The sequence below is a fragment of the Panthera tigris genome, chromosome B4 (assembly GCF_018350195.1).
Source record: "Panthera tigris isolate Pti1 chromosome B4, P.tigris_Pti1_mat1.1, whole genome shotgun sequence".
NCBI classification, from domain to species: domain Eukaryota; kingdom Metazoa; phylum Chordata; class Mammalia; order Carnivora; family Felidae; genus Panthera; species Panthera tigris.
In genome coordinates, this window is record NC_056666.1 from 130,250,207 (window position 1) to 130,269,549 (window position 19,343).

At 61.0% G+C, this 19,343-nt stretch overlaps 1 protein-coding gene across 2 annotated transcripts; it reads left to right on the top strand.

The window, feature by feature from the left end:
• The first annotated feature begins 5,373 nt into the window (after positions 1-5,373).
• Positions 5,374-18,156, top strand: SH3BP1 (SH3 domain binding protein 1). 2 transcript variants are annotated; one of them, XM_042993225.1, is made up of 18 exons: positions 5,374-5,498; positions 6,727-6,769; positions 7,013-7,117; positions 8,193-8,269; positions 8,550-8,661; positions 8,761-8,837; positions 9,343-9,487; positions 10,237-10,305; positions 10,470-10,560; positions 10,948-11,093; positions 11,797-11,908; positions 12,282-12,363; positions 12,450-12,530; positions 13,431-13,547; positions 14,243-14,340; positions 14,665-14,818; positions 15,836-15,930; positions 17,285-18,156. In XM_042993225.1, exons 1-18 carry the CDS (start codon positions 5,440-5,442, stop codon positions 17,695-17,697), a joined length of 2,076 nt encoding a protein of 691 aa, XP_042849159.1. In that variant the 5' UTR covers positions 5,374-5,439; the 3' UTR covers positions 17,698-18,156. The 2 variants fall into 2 exon arrangements, with proteins under 2 accessions (XP_042849159.1, XP_042849160.1); XM_042993226.1 differs by having other exon boundaries at positions 5,398-5,498; positions 17,926-18,156.
• The last annotated feature ends 1,187 nt before the right edge of the window (positions 18,157-19,343 follow it).

Genomic DNA, 19,343 nt, shown 5'->3' on the forward strand with positions numbered 1-19,343 from the left:
TGTGATTTTCGAGCAAGGTGCTTCCATTTCTGGCCTTTGGGTTCCTTTTTTTTTTTTTTTTTTTTTTTTTACAATTTTTTAGATTTATTTCTTTTTCAAGAGAGAGAGTGCAAGCTGGGAAGGGTCAGAGAGAGAGAGGGAGAGAGAATCCCAAGCAGGCTCCGTGCTGTCAGCACAGAGCCCAATGTGGGGCTCGAACCCATGAACCCTGAGATCGTGCCCTGAGCCGAAACCAAGAGCCAGACGCTCAAACTGCTGGGCCACCCAGGCGCCCCCTTTAGGTTCCTTTTTGATAGTGGGGAGGGGCCCAGTGAGCTACAAGCCCCCGCTGAGGCCTTCTGGAGCATCCTTGAGCAAAGGGGTTCCCCAAGCTCTTGGCCTGGAGTGACCCAAATGCTCCAGGGACAGGGATACCCCTTTCCATCTTCCCTTTTTCCTGGTCTATCCGTCCCAACTGTCGGCCATCCCACAGGTGCCTCTGAGCAGCCCCGTGCCAGGCTTGGCCCTGCGGTCAGCTCACAGGCTGGCATGGAACCTACGAGCCGGGAGCTCAGCATGTCAGGGCAGAGCGATGGGAGGGAGGTGGGGCTGAGGTGCCACAGGAGCCCCGCATCTGTCTAGAGGGCTGGGGGTGGGGTCTAATCATGGGAGGCGGCCCTCAGCCTCCAGTCCCTGGAGGAGTCATCCCCCAGCTTGGGAGTCATCCCCCAGCTCGTGGGTGGATCCCACCAGAGGTCCGGAGCACTGCCCAGGAGACCCAGAGCCTCTGGGGGTGCTTGGGCTGGACGGGGGTGAACGGGGTAGGAGTGTTCTGTCTCTCGAAGGGTCACCCCCACCCCCATCTCGGGAGCAGTGGGACTTCCCAGACCTCGAAGCCACACTTCCACTTCTATTCATGCGGCTGGACACAGCAACTCGTTTGGGTTTCTTTTTTGGCAACCGCAGCGCACTGCTTAAGTTTGTGGCAGCCACAAGAAGCCCGTCTCTGCTGCCATCCGGCGCTCCCTGCCCCCAGTGTCCGCACAGGCGGAGAGCACGGGGGCCAGCCCGGGGCCCGGCCTGGCACAGACCTGCCGCAGGCACCCTCTCCCGCCGTCCTCAGAACGGCCTGTAGCGATGGGAAACTGAGACCCCAAGGCACACGTTAGGGCCCCTGAGTCCAACCCGCAGTCCTGGGAGGGGCCGCTCTGTCTCCCAAGCCCTCCCCAGCCCTCCGTTGGACCGCTGTTCCCTGCAGTCAGGGTTAAGGGCACAGGCTCTCCGGGGCTGCCAGGATCGTGAAGTCCCCCCTGCCCCGGCCCCACCCCCGGGTTTCCTTCTGGCAAAGTCGTTCCGGCTCGAGACGGCAGGGGGGTTTTCAGAGCCCCCGAGATCATACCACACGCCTAGCTGCTCTGGGCAGAAGCCTCCACTCAGAGCCCAGCACGGATATGACCACAGACGAGCAACCTGTCAGAGTGTCTGAAATGCGGCCCCACGGCTGACCCTTGCTAGCACGGCCTCGGCGCCCAGCCCCCGGCCTCCCTGCGCAGCCGACACTTCCTAGACCGTCCCAGGCTTGCGCAGTCTGTACAGAGGCCCCTGGGCCCCCGGAGCAGCCCCGGGGACGAAGGAGGGGGCAGGGGCCGGCGTTTCTGGAGTCTCCAAGCAGTGCCATCTGCCAGGAGAGCACACGGGGGCTTTGGAGCCTGTCAGATCTGCTTTCCAACTTGGCCTCTACCGCTTAACCAGCTTGGGACCCGGGGCCAGGGGCTCTGGTCTCCTCACCTGTGAAATGGGGACGAGGATACCGACCCCACCCCACCGGAGGATGTGCTGGACCACACGACAATAGGAGCTACTGTCCCCAAGAAGGCAGGACACACAGCGGGGGGTGGGGGGGGGGCACTTAGGCGGAAATGGGGGCAAGGGTCTTTTCATTCCAGACTTCGCAGGCTGAACAAGAGGAAGCAGGGCCGGTGATAAGCATTTCGCACGTGAACCCATCCAGCCCTCACAACGACCTGTCAGGCACCCGCTCTCGTTCTTACTTCACCAAGGACACGGAGGCTCAGGTCAACCACCTCGTCCACGGTCACCCAGCTAGCGAGAGGCTGAGCCCAGCTGGCCGGCTTCGTCCACACACACTCAAGCTCTGTTCTAGCCGTCTCTGGGGAGGAAATAAGTGTCCATTGATACGATGCCTCCACTTGCCATTCAAGCCAGCCCTGTCTCTTGAGCTCCTGTGACCATGGCACATTGCCAGGCCATACAGGATTCGGCACGAGCGGAGGAGACCCAGCCAAGTCAACAAGCCCTCGGCGATGCAGCGTGCAAAGGTCTCGTGACCGGAGAAGGGGCTGGCCGGTGACCTCCGAAGCCCCCACGTGTGCATTTGCAGCTCTAAAACTACAATCTCGACCTTCACTGATGACACTGCGGGGTCCAAAAGTCTCTGATGACCACATCCTTCGGAGGGGCGGCCTACGATCCAACCTTTGGGGCGTCCGACCCTTTAGGATTCGGCATCCAAGTGTGCTGGAGCTTAAGTATACCCTAAAATGTACCCCTCACCCGGCCAACAGGCACAGCAGCCCCACCCAGACGAGACAGAGAAGAGGGTCAGACTGGAGGGGAGCCTGGCGCCCGGTGGGGAGGCCCAGGCCTCCGCTGGGCGGATCATATGGCCCCGGTTGTTTCCAGCTGCTGCTGCTATAGCCCCACATGTCCTGACCCCTCTGCAGGCCTGAGCTGGGGCTCAGGCCTGGGCAAGCCTAGGGGGGGAAAAGGGAGAAGCCAGACCTTGCCCTCGGGGACCTTCAGAACAGCTGGGGAAGTGGACAAGCCCAGACCCAGTGTGTTCCAGGCTGGAGGCAGGGCTGAAACAGGGCGGGGACACCATACAGCCCAGAGGTTTCCCAGATGGTAAAACTGTGGTACCTGGCGGCAGGCTGCTGGCTTAGGAGGTTTCAGTTTCCTATTTGTGCACCCATTAGGTTGTGCCCACTGCACAGATGGGGGAAACGGAGCCACCACGGTGTTCCGGGATCCGGTCGGTGAGGAAGGGGGACGGACAGGCCAGGACTAGAAGCCAGGCATTGCAAACCCGAGCCCTACGTTTTTTTTTTTTTTTAATATTTTTTTTAACGTGTATTTATTTTTGAGACAGAGAGAGACAGAGCATGAACGGGGGAGGGTCAGAGAGAGGGAGACACAGAATCCGAAACAGGCTCCAGGCTCTGAGCTGTCAGCACAGAGCCCGACGCGGGGCTTGAACTCACGAACCGTGAGATCATGACCCGAGCCGAAGTCAGCCGCCGCCCAACCGACTGAGCCACCCAGGCGCCACCCCCCCCCCCCCCCAGCCCTACATTTTAAGCAGCCACGTCTACACTGGACTCTGATTTCTCCCTCCATCGAGGCATTCCTCAAGCCTGCCCTTTCGCTAGAGTCCCCACCAGCGGTCTTCCAGTGGAGAACGGGGAGGTGGGCTAGGGAACCTTGTCCGGGATCTCCTTGGGCCAGCTTGAGCCCTGGGCTCGCAGTTGGGGGGCTCTGACTCCAGCAGCAGCAGCTGGAGGGTCGTTCCCTTCTCGGCCCCTCCCCCACCCACAGCGGGCCTGTCTGGCTCTCCCTTTAGGGACTGGAGGAGCAGCAGCCAGCGTCCAGTGAGTCCTCCCTGTGTGCCAGGCCTCATCCTCGTCCTCGTGAAGTACCCAGTCTGCCCACGCACACACGGTAGGGGCTCAAGTAATCCTCAAACTAAGTTAAAACTCGCAACAAAGCAAAGTGCAATGGGCGGGGCCGGACTCTACCTGATGCCCCGCCCTCTACCCCCAGCCCTGGGGCCCCTGATGCCGGAGAGGGTGGGGGTTCAGAGTAAGGAGAACCTACCGTTGCCCAAAGTCTCTCATGTTGTATTCACTAACAGTTATGGAGCACTTTAAAAAAAAAAAAATTTTTTTTAACGTTTATTTATTTTGGAGACAGAGAGAGACAGAGCATGAACGGGAGAGGGTCAGAGAGAGAGGGAGACACAGAATCCAAAACAGGCTCCAGGCTCTGAGCTGTCAGCACAGAGCCCGACGCGGGGCCCGAACTCACGGACCGCGAGATCATGACCTGAGCCGAAGTCAGCCGCTTAACCGACTGAGCCACCCAGGCGCCCCTGGAGCACTTTGTTATGGAGCAACTTTGTTTTGGGTGGAGGGCCAAAGAAATCACTCCTACTGAGTCTGGGGGATCAGAGCAGCACCCACATCACTGCCTTCGGAGAGGAAGGGCAAGGACTGGAGAAGTTTGCTGGAAGAAGGGACTTTACCGATGGAGGGAGCAGGGTGTCAGGGAGCTCCTCTGGAGGGTGGGGCACCCCCCCTTAAAGGGGCAGCGGGAATAGGCAGGGTTATCTTGTCCACTCCTCGGGATGGGCAGGGCCAGGACAGCTGGCCCATCAGGCCAATAAAGACGGCAAGTCCAGAGTTCCCGGGACTTGTCCAAGGGCACAAAGGAGCAAGGTGGCCCCAGGAAGCCAAAGTCCCCAGCCAGTCTCCAGTCGGGAAGCAGGCAGGGGTAACCTTTAGCTCAAGGTAGCCAGGGAATCCTTGGGAGAGGGAACCCCGGGGGCAGCATCCTTGGGCCGGCCCAGATGGGCCAGTACAGGTTGGAGAGGCCTGTCCTTGGCCTCTGCCTCCTAAGCGTGGAACTCTCTTTCTCCTTTAAAACGGGTGCGAAAGTGGGCTCCTGGGTGGCTCAGTTGGCGGAGCGCTGGACTCTTGATTTCGGCTCAGGTCGTGATCTCGGGGTTTGTGGCATCGAGCCCCTGCTTCAGGCTCTGCGCCATCAGCCATCTCTCTCTCCCTCTCTCTCTCTCTTCTCTCTCTCTCCCCGGCTCTGCCCCTCCCCCTCTCGTGCTGTCTCTTTCTCTCTTTCTCTGACTCTCAAAATAAAGAAACTTAAAAAAAAAAGGGGTGTGTGTGTGTGTGTGTGAAAGTTATTTAAACCCACGGCCGGCAGGCCTGCGTGGGGGGCAGGAACCCAGAGGCCACCGCGGGTGGCCGGAGCCGGCTTACCTGCTTCCCGCCACCGGGGTTGGGCGGGGCGGGGCCGGGGGCGGGGCTGCCACACAACCTGTGGACGACCAGGCGGCCGCCGGCCCGACAGTCGCGGGGACCGGCCGGGGGGCCTGCGGGGGAGGGGGGGCCCGGAAGCCGGGGACGGGCGAGAAAACAAACTTGGAGAGAGGAGTGACCTGGGGGCTGGGGGCGGAGTCGCGCGCGGAGGAGGAGGGAGCGAGCGGCCGCCGGAGCGCGGCTGGCCCAGGAAGCGGAGAGCGCCGCCCACCCATCCGGGGAGAGAGCGGCACTGCGGGCGCAGGCAGGCTGGGCCGGGGGCTGCCGGGCCCTCGCCCCCCCCCCCCTGCCCCCCGACCGTGACCCCGCGGCCCCCCAGCCCGCGCCCAAGATGATGAAGAGGCAGCTGCATCGCATGCGGCAGCTGGCCCAGACGGGCAGCTTGGGACGGTGAGTGTCAACCCGCGCCTTCCCGGCCCCAAGCTCACCCCCGGCCCCGGCCCCTAGGGGATGAGGGGTGGGGGAGGCGGGGACGGCTGGACAGCCGCCCTCTGACTGGCCGGAGCCCCTCTCTTTCTCCCTCCCCTGTGGGATGCCACCCCCACCTCCCGGGGCTCTGGCCGGAGGGGCTAGGCCCTTTGGGGGAAAGGGGCACCGCCACCCCGATTGGAGCGGAGTGCAGGGAGGATCAAGGAACCTGGGTCTTCTCTGCCTCCATGCGCCTCTTGAGTGGATGGTCCTCCCTGGCCTCACTTGTCCCCTCTGTACAATGGGGACAGCTGACCGTCTCTGGTTGCCTGAGGGAGGGGGAGGGGCGATCAGGGCCCCAGACCCTGGGGGAGGGGAGGAGACTAGGTCCCGTCGTGGAGGGCTGAGGGGCCTCCCTTGTCCGGCTGTGTGCCTCTTCCCCCCACCAAGCCCAGAGGCCTCCAGCTTCTCTCTCTTGCTTCTGCTTTTCCCAGCCTCAGGTGGAAACATCCCTGGGTCTCTGTTCTCCCTCCCCCCGCCCCCCCCACCCCCCCGCCAGCGCCTGAGCCCGTGGGGTGGAAGCCAGAAGTTTGGGGAGCACCCAGGGCCTGTTTTCTCTCCTCTGCCCCCTGTGTTGCGAGTTTCCCCGTTCTCTGGGCCTCCGGGGAGGCGACTGGGTGTCCAGAGACCTGGCTCTAGTCTTCAGCTACACAGATGCCTGTGTGAGCCTGGGCAGTCAGGCCCCCTGGCTCCGGGCCTCAGCGTCCCGTGTGTCCCCGGGCAGGGACCCAGGGCCTGCCGACCACCCCAGGCCAGAGTCCTGCGTGACTGACAGCCCAGGAGTGTGTGAGCTCACACACTTCCCGTTCTTGGGGCCACCCTGGCCTCCTTCTCCCCGGGGTCAGCAGAAGACAGAGGCTGGGCCCTGGGGTGGCTTCTCAACTCCACTGCCTTGGGTTTCATCCGCCCTCTCGCAGGACACAGCCCTGGGTGGAGGAGGAAAAAGTCATGTATCCTATTCCCGCCCCCACGGAATGTGCTCCGACTGGGATGAGGCAGGCAGGCGGGCCACCCAGGGCGGCCTCCAACGAGGAGGGGCACTGGGAACGATCGGGGTCCAGGTGCCCTGTTGAGGGGGCAGGGGGAGGCAGGGGGTTTCCTAACCTGGGCCGCCTCAGCAGAAGCTCCTCCCTCCCCGCCCCCCCAACAGCACCCCGGAGACTGCCGAGTTCCTGGGGGAGGATCTGCACCAGGTACGTGCCCGGGCGGGTGGCAGGGCAGGCCCGCGCAAGCTGTCAGCAGAGGGCCCCGCGAGGACGAGGACGCCATTTGGGGGGTCGGGTTGAGTCATTCCCCAAGCTGTTGGCCATGGGGTCTCCAGGAGGAGGGAAGAGAAAGGTGGTTCCTGCTCTGGGAAAGAACAGGGCGGTGGGGGGGGTGGTGAGTGAGGGGCGACAACCTGCCACGCCGTGTAAACCCAGAGCCCCCCCTCGCAGGTGGAGCAGCGGTTGGAGCCAGCCAAGCGGGCGGCCCACAATGTCCACAAACGGCTGCAGGCCTGTCTGCAGGGCCAGAGCGGGGCAGACATGGACAAGCGGGTGGTAAGTGGGGGCGGGGGGGGGGCGGGAAGGAGGGGCCTGGACCGAACACCTCTGTCCAATGGGAGAGGGAGGTCGGGGCTGGGGTCCCCCTGCTAGTCTGAGGCTCCGACACCAAGAGGGTCCGGACTGCTCTGTCCCAAGACCCCTCAGGCCATGTACCGATGAGGCTCTGTCTCTTCCCCACCCCCTTTTGGACCCCGCCCCCATCTGCACCAACCCCCCTGAGCCAAGGCCGGGCCTCGGACAGCACCTGAACTTCTCGATGCAGTCTGCACCCAGAGCAGAGCAGAGCAGAGCAGGCCCCCTGCACTGAGGCAGTGGGGGAGGGCTTCCTGAAGGAAGTGGCAGTTGGGCAGATATTAATACTCACTGGTATTAATCAGCAGCATTTGTAGACTGATTACCGCTAGTCTACGGCTAAGATAGGTTAATGCGTTGCCTCACTTAATTGCCCACGACACCCCCTAGGAGGAGGCTGCCTTATTAGCACTTTGTACCGAGGAGGAAATGAAGTCAGAGAGGTAAAGTCTTAAGGTCACACAGCTAGTAAGTGGCAAAACTGAGATTTGATCCCTGGTCTTTCCGGCCCAAGCTGGTGCTCCTAGTAGCTCTCAGTGGGAGGGTTTTGAGCTCTGCGGTGACTCAGTCCAGCCACATATGCCCTGGGGCAGGGGAAGGTCCCGGCTCCCAGGGTGTTCCCAGTGCCTCCGTTCTCCTTCCAACTGTGTCACCTTGGGCAAGCTCCTTGCCTTCTGTTCTTGGTTTTCTAGCGTGTGAGGGTACTTGGTCATTCCTTCCTGCCCAGTTGATTGGTTTCTGGGAGGGGAAAAGGGCACCCCAGGTGGGGTGGGGTCAGGGGACGGGGCCACAGGGAGATGTCACTCCTCCGGGCCTCGTCATCATCCGGTCTCTACTCCTACCTAAGACTGTGGCCCTCCCGGCTTCCCTCTTCCCCTGTCCACACCCAGTGCCTCAGTGGGGCTCTGCCCCCCGAGAAGCCTGCCTTGTGCTTGGGTGGGGTGGAGGGAGGCTCACTGGGGGCCCCTGCTCACAGCCCGCCCTGCCCTTCCTGCAGAAGAAGCTCCCCCTCATGGCTCTGTCCACCACAATGGCCGAGAGCTTCAAGGAGCTGGACCCTGATTCCAGCATGGGGTGAGCAGGAACGGGGTGCCAAGCGGGGGATCTGGGCTGGGAGGGGTTCCAGGTGAGGGACGGGTGACCAGGATGGGGGTAGTTAGTGTCTTGAGCTGGGGGCGGGGGGCGGCGTCCAGGTCAGTGAGGGCGGCCAGGTCTGGGAAGGTGTTGGCTCAGCCAAGATTGAAGGACAGATAGAAGGGGCAGGGGGTGACGGGGAGGGAGGAGGCCCCATCACGTGTTTCCGGACGGGAGTGAGGAGCTGTGGGGGCTGGGCCCACCGGTGTTGTATCCACAGGAAGGCCTTAGAGATGAGCTGTGCCATTCAGAACCAGCTGGCCCGCATTCTGGCCGAGTTTGAGATGACCCTGGAGAGGGATGTCCTGCAGCCGCTCAGCAGGCTGAGTGAGGTGACCTGCCCCCTGCCCCCTCCCCGCCCAGCTTGCCCAGCCTCGGCTCCCACCTCCCCAGCCTGCCGACCCCCTCCCTCCCCGTGTACCTGCCCCCAGGAGGAGCTGCCGGCCATCCTCAAGCACAAGAAAAGCCTGCAGAAGCTGGTGTCTGACTGGAACACCCTGAAGAGCAGGTGGGAGCCGTGGTCCCTGGGGGGGGGGGGCCATGCCTAGATCAGCCCATAACGGTGGCCACAGAACCCACACTAGAACAGCGGGGACAGGGTCCACTGGGTAGTGTATGTACTTGGGGACTCATCTGGTCTTTAGGAACACATGTGGTGAGGGTACATGTGAGAGTTCGTCTCTGAACATGGGTGTGCGCGTGCGCATGCCAGCCGGGGGTGACTCCAGAGCCTGGGGTAGCTATCAGGGATCCCCCAAGATCCCTGGACTGCAGGACGCCCCCACCCTCCACTCTGGAGCTCGGTGGCCGCGATCACCAAGCCCACCGCCAGGGGGAGCCCCTGAGCACTCATGGCCCAGGCTGGGCGGAGGCCCAGGGCAAGCAGAGCTCTGGGATGTTCATCCATAAATCCCGAAACCTTCGGGGGGTCAGGTATGTGGAAGGGACACTTGGCTCTGGACATGCAACGGGGACAGTGACCCCCCCCCCCCCCACCTTGGGATCGTTGCCAGGCTCACTCAGGCAGCCAAGAACTCGGGCGGCGGTCAGGGCCTGGGCGGTGGCCCCGGCAGTTACAGCCACACGGCCACCGCCACCAAAGTGGAGACGCTGAAGGAGGAGGAGGAGGAACTGAAGAGGAAGGTGGAACAGTGCAAGGTGAGCGAGCACTTGGAGTTCCCTGGACGTGAGGGGGTGGCGAGGGCGGGTACTGACCCCATTTCACAGGGGAGGGAAGTGAAGCTCAGAGAGGTGATGTGACTCACCCAAGGCCACACAGCTAGGAAGCAACAGAGCCCAGGATTTGAATCCAGGCCGTCAGCCTCCAAGCTGTGTGCACTCTGCCACTATCTTGTGGCCTCTTGTGTCTACACCGTACACGTCATTCCTGGGAGGCGGGGACTTGGGCTACTCACCACGGTCTCGGTGTGTTTGCTGAGTGAGCAGATGAATGAATGGTGACTAATACAAGCCACCGTGCTTAGGGTATGAGGCACAGAGATGAGGACTAGACGCCGTAAAAGTCCCTTAAGAGCCGGGGTGGCTCAGTCGGTCAAGCGTCTGACTCTTGATTTCGACTCAGGTCATGCTCTCGCGGCTCGTGGGTCCAAGCCCCGCATCGGGCTCTGCCCTGACAGTGCAGAGCCTGCTTGGGATTCTCTCTCTCTGTGCCCTTCACCTGCTTGTGCGCTCGCTCTCTCTCTCTCTCTCTCTCTCTCTAAACACACAATATATATGTAAGAGTTCGACGGGGGGTCCCTGTGGGCCATCCCCAAGTGCAAACCTTGGCAGAGAGAGGAGAGTTGGCCGGGGCCTTCCACGTATAGCTTGGACAAGTCACGAACCCCTCTAGGCCTCAGCTTCCCCTCTTGGCAAGGGGTGTGAGCCTTCCCCTTTCTGTCCCCAAGGACGAGTACTTGGCCGACCTTTACCACTTCGCCACCAAGGAGGACACATATGCCAACCACTTCATCCACGTGAGTCCGAGAGTGGGCTCCGGCCAGTGGAACTCAGGGGTGGACGCCAGGGGCCCCCTGAGACACCCTTCAAGATGTGGGAGGGAGGGGTGTGTTCTTAGGGACTCCAGGGGGGAGGCTCAGCTTCCCTCACCCACCCTGGGGCCACCCCCTTGTCCCCGCAGCTCATGGAGATCCAAGCTGATTACCATCGCAAGTCTCTGAGCTCACTGGACACGGCCCTGGCTGAGCTGAGGGAGAACCACAGCCAAGCAGGTGGGGACCCAGGCGGACCCAGGGGACCCCCCCTGCCCCCAGCCCTGCTCAGGGCATGTTGAGATGCTTGCACTCCATCCTGGGAGGCAGTAGGGAGCCCCGGATGAGTTCTGAGCAGATGCGTTCCGATTCGATTTGTGACTGAGAAGTCACTCTGCCGTGCAGAGTGATGGAATGAAGGGGAACAGAACAGGAGTCGGGAGACCTTTAAGAGGCAGGAGGGAAGGGGTGATGGCCCGGGCTAGGGGCGACACAGTGGAGGTGGGTAGATTCGAGAGAGATTGGGCAAAGCAGTAGCCCTTGAGGATGTCTGGGGGCGGGTGGGGTGGGGGCTGGCTGTCCAGGGACGGGGGGAGCCCGGGCCACTGATCTGTCTCGTCCCTGCAGACCCCTCCCCCTCGATGACGGCCGCCCCCTTCTTCAGGGTGTATGGGGTGTCACTGGGAACCCATTTGCAAGAGCTGGGCCGGGACATCGCCCTGCCCATCGAGGCCTGCGTCATGATGCTGCTTTCTGAGGGCATGAAGGAAGAGGTGGGGCCCGTGGGGGCAGGTTGGGAAGGGACACGGGGGCCGGAATCCTTAGAGCACAGGTGCCTGTGAGGCCACGGCCTCCTGTTGCCAAACTGACATCACGGCCCACTGAGTGATGTTCATGGGCAGCCGCTAAGCCGTAAACCCTTTCCACGTCTTGCTCCGTTTAGTCATCCCCAAAACCCTGGGAAGGAGCCTTCACCAGCTCCATTTTACGAGGGAGAGACGGAGGCCAAGAGGAACACGGGCCCAGTGGCACACGAGATGGTGTCAGTAAAGCCAGGGACCCCCATGCAGTCACTGCCTCACTCTGCCCTCACCCGTCCCGTGCACCTTGCCGGCACTGGTCTGTCGGCTCCTGCCCCGAGGACAGACCCTTAGACGCGGAGCCTACTCGCAGAGCGACCTGGGCTTCTAGACAGTGCTGCCGGGCCTCCTTCCTCCCTTCCGCGCCCACCCAGACGCCTGTGCCCCCACCGCCTTCCCCGCTGCCCCCAGACTTCCCACTTCGCGCCGAGTCCTAGACCTTGAGAGTTGAGGGCGGCCACGCATCCTGTGGTCCCCACTCTGCCCGCCAGACCGGGTGGGGACACAGGCCCGGTGAGGGCCGAGCGCCCACCCCGAGCGAGCCAGGGCCTCCCGGCCAGGGCGTTCTCCCCTGCCGGCCCTCCGTGACCCCCGCCCGTTTCCTCTCGCACCCCAGGGCCTCTTCCGCCTGGCCGCTGGGGCCTCGGTGCTGAAACGTCTCAAGCAGACCATGGCCTCGGACCCGCGCGGCCTGCAGGAGTTCTGCTCCGACCCCCACGCCGTGGCAGGTGCCTGCCCCGAGGAGCCCCGGGAGGAGGGCCTTCCCCCCAGATCCCTTCCCCTCAACAGCCTGAAATGCTCCCGTGATAGTTTGGCTGAGGGCCTGATCATCTGCCGAGGAGACACCTCCGGAGACATAGGGGTCCTTAAAGTGGGGCCCATGATGTGTACGTACATTTTTCTGGGACCAGGTCCACCAGCCTTCGGCATTTTCTCCAAAAGGCCCATGGCCCAAAGAAATGATCAGATCTAGACACATTAGTGGGAACAAGGGCCTGGTACCCAACAGATGGAGAGAGCTGGGCACTGGCGTGGAGGTAGGGGGCTTGGGGGACTGTGTCTAAGCCCCGCCCCCCCACTCCTGCCCTGCCACCGCTTCAGGTGCCCTCAAGTCCTATCTGCGGGAGCTGCCAGAGCCCTTGATGACCTTTGACCTCTATGACGATTGGATGAGGGCGGCCAGGTGAGTTTATGCTGGGGAGGGCAGGGCTGCAGAGGTGGGGCCCCAGGGCCCTGGCCTGGCTCACCGGGTCTTTCCCCGCTACCCAGTCTGAAGGAGCCAGGAGCCCGGCTGGAGGCCCTCCAGGAAGTGTGCAGCCGCCTCCCCCAGGACAACCTCAGCAACCTCAGGTGAGCATTTCTGAAACCACAGCTAAGATGGCCTAGTCCTGTCTTCCATCCTAGACCTTGAACCTCTGAAGCCACACCACCTGGCTTCAGATTCCCACCTCTGCCACCTTGTGGTCCGAGGCAGGTGAACTGACCGCTCTGTGCCTCAGTGCCCTCATCTGGAAAACAGAGAGCATAGCAGTCCCTACCCCGCAGGGTGGCTGGGAGAGTCTCAGCTTAGCTCAATGCCTGACACATATATGGTGCTCAGCAGGTCAGCCGATTTAACTATTAAAACATTTTAGGGGGTGGTTCAGTCGGTTGGGCATCTGACTCTTGATCTCAGCTCAGGTCGTGATCGCAACGGTTCGGGGGATCGAGCCCCGCATCGGGCTCTGTGCTGATGGCTCAGAACTTGGAGCCTGTTTTGGATTCTGTGGCCCCCGCCCCTGCCCCTCCTCCGCTCATGCTCTGTCTTGCTCTGTCTCTCAAAAATAAATAAATGTTGGGGCGCCTGGGTGGCTCAGTCGGCTGAGCGCCCGACTTCGGCTCGGGTCGTGATCTCGCGGTTCGTGAGTTCGAGCCCCGCGTCGGGCTCCGGGCTGACGGCTCAGAGCCTGGGGCCCCCTTCAGATTCTGTGTCTCCCTCTCTCTGCCCCTTCCCCACTCACACTCTGTCTCTCTCTCTCTCTCTCTCAATAATAAATAAACATTAAAAAAATTTTTTTTCAATAATAAATAAATAAATAAATAAATAAATGTTAAAAGCAATCAAAAACAAATTTTAAGCCACCTGATGGGGTGCCTTTGCCACTCTTTGGAAACCCCAGGCTGAGAAATTCTCAGGCCTCAAGGGCGTCAATGGGTGTTCATGGCCAAAGACGCCCTGTCCCTGGCCAAGCCCACCTTCTGCCTCCCCAGGTACCTGATGAAGTTCCTGGCACGGCTGGCCGAGGAGCAGGAGGTGAATAAAATGACGCCCAGCAACATTGCCATCGTCCTGGGGCCCAACCTGCTGTGGCCTCCCGAGAAAGAAGGGTGAGGGGCTGCAGCTCGGGGGAAGGCGGCAATCCCCACCCCACCTGTCCGCTGCTTATTTGTTCCCCCGGGCCTCAGTTTCCCCATCCTTGGAGTGGATCAAGCAGCTCCTCTTCTCCAGGCTGCCGAAAGGAGCGTGGACCCCACGGGGCTTTGGAGATAGGCATTCTGGGTGATACTGGTAGTGGGCTGCCTGGAAGGCTGGGAGCCCAGCGATTTCGTTCCAGCCCCGCCCCTCGACCTTCCAGAAATGCCTTTAGGAAGCTCACTCTCCGGACCTCCCACTGCTTCCTCTGTAAATTGGAGAGAAATCATTACCAGCTTTCAGGGGTTTGGCGTAGGGAATTAGACGAGCAAATGGAGAAATGTTTTATGCACCGTAAAGGGCGAGGGGTCATTATAATTCACCCGGCCACAGACGGCACAAAGATTTCATTCGTTTGCTGAGGACGATTACTTGGGCGAGGCAGCCTAGAGCCGAGAACTACGAGGAAGAGGGTCCCGTCCCTGGCGAGCGATGCCTGCTGTGGGTGAAGGAAGGGGAACATTTGGCACGTGGGCGACACATTTGTCATCCCCCAGTGGTCCCTGAGCTTTCTGAGAACAGGCACTTGGCGTGATTGGGCCACACAGAGTTGGGGTCGCTAACAGGTTGCAGAATGGATGGCTCACCCCCGTTCCTTTTTTTGCCCCAGGGACCAGGCCCAGCTGGACGCAGCCTCAGTGTCCTCCATCCAGGTGGTGGGCGTGGTCGAGGCTCTGATACAGAACGCGGACACCCTCTTCCCGGGAGGTGAAGTTCCCGTCTTTGTGAACGTGTCCCCTTGTGCCCTCATCTGCCCAGCTGGGTGCCCTCCAGACTTAGCTTCCGTCCCTGGCGGCCTCATTATGAGGCCCGGAGCAAATTGCTTCTCTGTCGTGAGCCTCACTGTCTCCCCTGTACAATGGGGATGATCCTGCCTGCCTCGTGGGATTGTCGTGAGGCTCACGTGGGAGTAGGGAGGTGCTATGTGGTCCAGATAACGTCGGGGGAAAAGGAAAGAGGCCCTGATGTTGGCCGAGGCGGGAAGGCTGGCGGAGGTTCTGGAAGCTAAGACCTGCTTCCTTCTGTCTGCAGACGTCAACTTCAACGTGTCAGGCCTGTTCTCAGCCCCTGTCCCCCAGGACAAGGTCAGCAACAGGCCAGCTTCTGAGGAGCTTCCAACGATCGCTGTGTCCACACCCGCTCCAGCCCCAGCCCCTGCCCCGGCCTCAGCGGCTGCCAGGGAAAGGTAAGGACGGATGGAAATGAATGACCCCCATCTTTGCCCCAAGATGTCCAGCTTGAGGCACGATCTCCGGGCTTCCAACAGCATCTTGGGAAATGTCATTATTGTATTTTCCATCCCAAATACCAGGATTCCCCATTTGGAGTGGACGGGGTGGAGACCCAGAGGCTGTATTCCTCTCGGCCTCTAATGTGCCTCCTCGCTCGTCGTATGGCTGTTTACTGAGCACCCACTATGTTCCAGGCACTGTTTCAGGCCCTGGGGATTTAGGGAACTAGGGAGCTGATCAGCTGGAATTTTGTAAACACCTTCCAGTGTTCTCTTTGGTCCTTCAGATCTCGAAGGGCTCCGTCGTGCATGTTGTCTCCATACCAAACAGGCACTATTCTGTCATCACCCAGGCAGGGCGCAAACCGTGACTTTTCTCGGAGGAACAAAACAGACAGACGCTGGCCTTAGAGCTTGCTTTCCTAGGGCTGGGGAGAGAGAGCCAAGAAGTACATCCATAAATGGGTACTGTCATGGCAGGCAGTGATACGTGCCCTTACAGGAGAAGAGAGCAGGTTAGGGGGAGGGAGTGGGGCGCTGCTCTAGCCTGGGGATCAGGAAAGCCTCCCTAAAGAGGAGCGAACTGAGCAGAGACCTGGAGGAAACCCAGAAGGAGCCATGGCCGCCCCTTCTGCTCCTTGTCCGTTCTCTGCCTTCTCGTGGCTGGAACATTCAGTGGAGATCCCACGGAGGCCGAGAGCCGAGGCCCTGCTTTCTACCTGCCATCCTGGCCCATGGGGACCCACCCGTCACAGTATCACATGGAAGCCAGGGGTTCAGCGGACCCAAACTCTGGCCAATGCCAGGAGCGTCTTCTTGAGGGAGGGGGGCCCAGCCTGGGCCCAGTGACAAGGGGCAGGGGACAAGTCCTGGGAGGATCCAAGGTTAGCCTGGTGCCTTGGGAGTCTCCCCAAGATTCCAGACTTCTGGGAGATGGCCAAGCTGGACCCTGACCCTCTCCTTCTTTCACAGGATAGAGTCCGAGGCGCCCCCCAGACCAGCCTCTCCCAAGGTCAGTAGGAGCCCCTCGGAGGCAGCCACTCCAGGGGAGGACATGGCTCGAAAGAGTAAGTTGGCCAGGGGAGGGAAGGGGGGAAGCGGGTGGGCAAGGAGAGGAGCTGGGCGATCAGACCATCTCGTGTTTTCGGACAGCTGGGAGGCCAGGAATCCAGGTGGCTAAGAGCCTAGGTTTGCTGCCTGATGCTCTGGGTTCAGATTCCGGTGCTGTGACCTTGGGCAGGTGACTTCACTGTCTGCCCCCTCAGCTTCCTCCTCTGTGTAATGAAACAATAACCACACCTACCGTGTAGGGCTGTTGGGCAAATTAAACGGTGCTCTCCTGGCTGGCAGCTGGTACCCAGTAAGTGCTCGATAAAGGTTAGCCCTCCTCCTGAGCGTAGCGGGGCTGTGGATTCCGGCCCCTCAACAGGTCCAGAGATCAGAGTGAAGAGGTGGGATAGAGGCTTCAAAGGGCTGGTGGGCTGGGGGTGGAAAGAAACTCGGGGCTCCTCTGAGCCCCTTTGGTGCACTCACCTGTTGACTTGGCCTAAAGCCCAGCAGGTGAGAAGGCGCAGGGTTCAGATGAGGGGTCACTGCCAGTGATCAGGACACTTGGGAGGGCCCAGCCAGCCCAGGAGGCACTGGAATTTTCTCCCTGGGGGTACAATGGAGAGCTACAGGACCCTCCGGACCAGCATGGGGTTGACAGGTCACACAGGGGCCTTCCTGCAGGAGGAGGCGTCCAGCCACCATTCCTGGATGGGGGCAAGTGGGATAGGTGTTCACCGGAGCTCAGCACCTCAAGCCCCTGAAGGTCTTTGTGTCAGCCCTGGGAGGTCCAGGCTCTCATCCCATCTTAACGATGAGGAAACTGAGGCCCCAGGGGGGCAAGCGATTTGCCCAAAGCCCACAGTGGGTGGAGGCAGGGCTAGGACCCGTGTCCAGGCCTCTTGGCTCCTCAGCTGCCTCATGCGATCGGAACGGTGTAGCAGGATCTCTGAAAACCAGGGTGGGTGGCTCTGGTGGCTCCTGAGAGGTGAGAGTGGCCCAAGAATCCAGAGGAACGGTGAGCGTTTCTTCATTCAACGACTGTGTATCGATCCGTGCCCCGCGCCGTGCTAGCCAGCGCCGCACGGGATGGCCTCGCTTAGTTTACGTTCCAGCCGGGGACTCAAGCAAAATAAAAACGGGCATAGTCATTTCAGAGGGCAGCAGGTCCTGTGAAGAAAATACAACAGGAAACTATGACAGTAACTGGAGCAGGGCAGGGGAAGGGACGGCCTAAGTGACAGGGAGCCGGCCGTGGAAACCGTGTTCCCGGCAGAAGGAATGGCAGGTACAAAGGTCCTGCGGTAGCATGGAGCTTGGTGGACTGGCCACAGGCAATGTGGATGCCTAACTGCCCCTGTCCTTCCTCCACAGCTAAGCGCCCAGCGCCAGCCCGGCCCACCATGCCGCCCCCCCAGGTCTCCAGCCCGCGCTCCTCCCCTCCAGCCCCACCCCCGCCCCCTGGCTCTGGCAGCCCTGTGACCCCCCAGGCCCTGCCCCGCCGTCTGGTCGGCAGCAGCCTCCGGGCCCCCACGGTGCCACCCCCCTTGCCCCCCAACCCCCCGCAGCCCGCCCGACGCCAGAGCCGGCGTTCGCCAGCCTCCCCCAGCCCGGCCTCCCCGGGGCCGGCCTCCCCTAGCGCAGTGTCTCTGAGCATGCCTGTGCAGGTGGACCTAGGGGTGGCCACAGAGGAGGGACGGGCCCCTGAGGTTGTAGGCAGGGCCTCCACTCCCCCGGCCATCCCCCCTCAACCCCGGCCCAGGAGCCTTGCCTCAGAGACCGACTGAGCTGGCGGTTTCCCCTGCAACAGTCAGCATCTCCTCCCTCCCACCGGTCTACCCGGGACACAGCCCTCGCCCTTCCCAGGGCTGGGGGCCTCCAGCCTCTGCCTACAAGTGCCTCGGTGCCCGCTGGGTCGGCCCCCCTGGCAAGGAGGACTCAGGCTAGTCCTCCACTTCCAGACCTTTTCGTCCTGAATCCACACTGGGCTTGGGGGCCCCTCACCCGACTCCCAGCTCTCTGGCAGGGTCCCAGGGGAGCCGCCGGAAGGAAGGAGGGGCCTGCCCGCCCCTACAGGACTCTTATTTGTCTCTTGCCAACGTATTTTTTTGTAAGGCTGGTAAATAAATTATTTTGGACAACACCGGAGCAGCTGCCCAAATGCTAGTTGGTTTTTTCTGCCCTCCAAATAAAGAAGCCACTTTCATAAAGGGGAAGATCTTTCCTGTTCTTTGCCTCCTTTCTTTCTTGCTGTCTGGAATGATAAGAGCCGGCATTTTTAGCTCTTACTCTGTGCTGTACATCGTGCTTTTCCACGCGTGGTTTCCAGGGACTCCTCTCCCTGGGAAGTGGATCCCGTCACCTTCCTACAGGTTGAGGGGACTGGGGCTCAGAAAGCGACCTGCCAGACACACAGCAACGGAGGCATGGACGTGGAAGGAGGACGCGGGTCTGATTCCAGAGCCTGGGCCCGTCCCTCACATCCAGAGCAATTAACTGCCTAGTGTTCCACTTTCCTCATCCAGGAAACAGTACAGCAGTTTCCACCCCAGGACTGTCGTTCCGAGAATGAAACGGGACATTCCTATAGAGACCAAAGCATCACCCTTGCACACAGAAGCGCCCTATAAGCACTGGCTCCCGTGAATGCCAATCCCCCCCACCCCTGGTGTTCTCAGAGTAGGCAGGAAAGGCTCCCTCGAAGAGCAGGGATGGATCTGCCTGCAAACCGCTGAGGCTGCTGGGTGCTGCACCCTGAGCCGGACCCCGGCCTCAGCCCAACACCCAGGGAGCTCCTGGGAACAGACACGCAGGAGAGCTGACAATCAGAATCAAGTATAATGGCACCGGGAGCCCATGTGAAACCAGTTAGGGGCTGACCACCGAACCCAGACTCCTGTCTTTGTGTGTGGAGGGCACAGGTAGGCTTCGTGGAAGAGGTGACTCAAAGAGGAGTCTTTCAGGAGTTGACCAGGTGAAAAAGTCAGGGGAGAAGGAAGAACATTCCAGGCTAAGGAGACCACCTACTACAGGAGCAAAAGGCCAGCGGGCATTGGGGACCGGAAATTATCTGAGCCTCAGAGAGGGTTGATAGGGTGTGGCTTTTCCCAGGTTGCTCCTGGGGGTCAGGTCTTCAGAGCCTTCTCAGACAACTCGGAATTTTGACACATGCCTCCCCGAGTAGGGACTTAGGCAGCTAAGTCACGCTATCGCTGCTGCCTGAGCCACTGACTACTGTTGCTCTGGCTCCTTCCCTCCCCAGGGTGCTTAGTGACAGGCTGCCTCTCGCAGCCTGGTGACCCAGTGCCTCTCCACCCTGGCCTCACAGTACAACCCCTATGTCATTAAAAAACAGCAAATAAATAAATAGTCTCGGGCCCCACCCAATTAAGTCAGGATCTCTGGGGTGCTGCGTCGCTTTGGTATTTTTAAA

Coding starts and splice junctions, on each gene's coding strand:
- SH3BP1 (XM_042993225.1), top strand. CDS start 5,440: ATGATGAAGAGGCAGCTGCATCGCATGCGGCAGCTGGCCCAGACGGGC. Junction 8,270..8,549: donor GACCCTGATTCCAGCATGGG/GTGAGCAGGAAC, acceptor TTGTATCCACAG/GAAGGCCTTAGAGATGAGCT. Junction 12,364..12,449: donor GATTGGATGAGGGCGGCCAG/GTGAGTTTATGC, acceptor CCCGCTACCCAG/TCTGAAGGAGCCAGGAGCCC.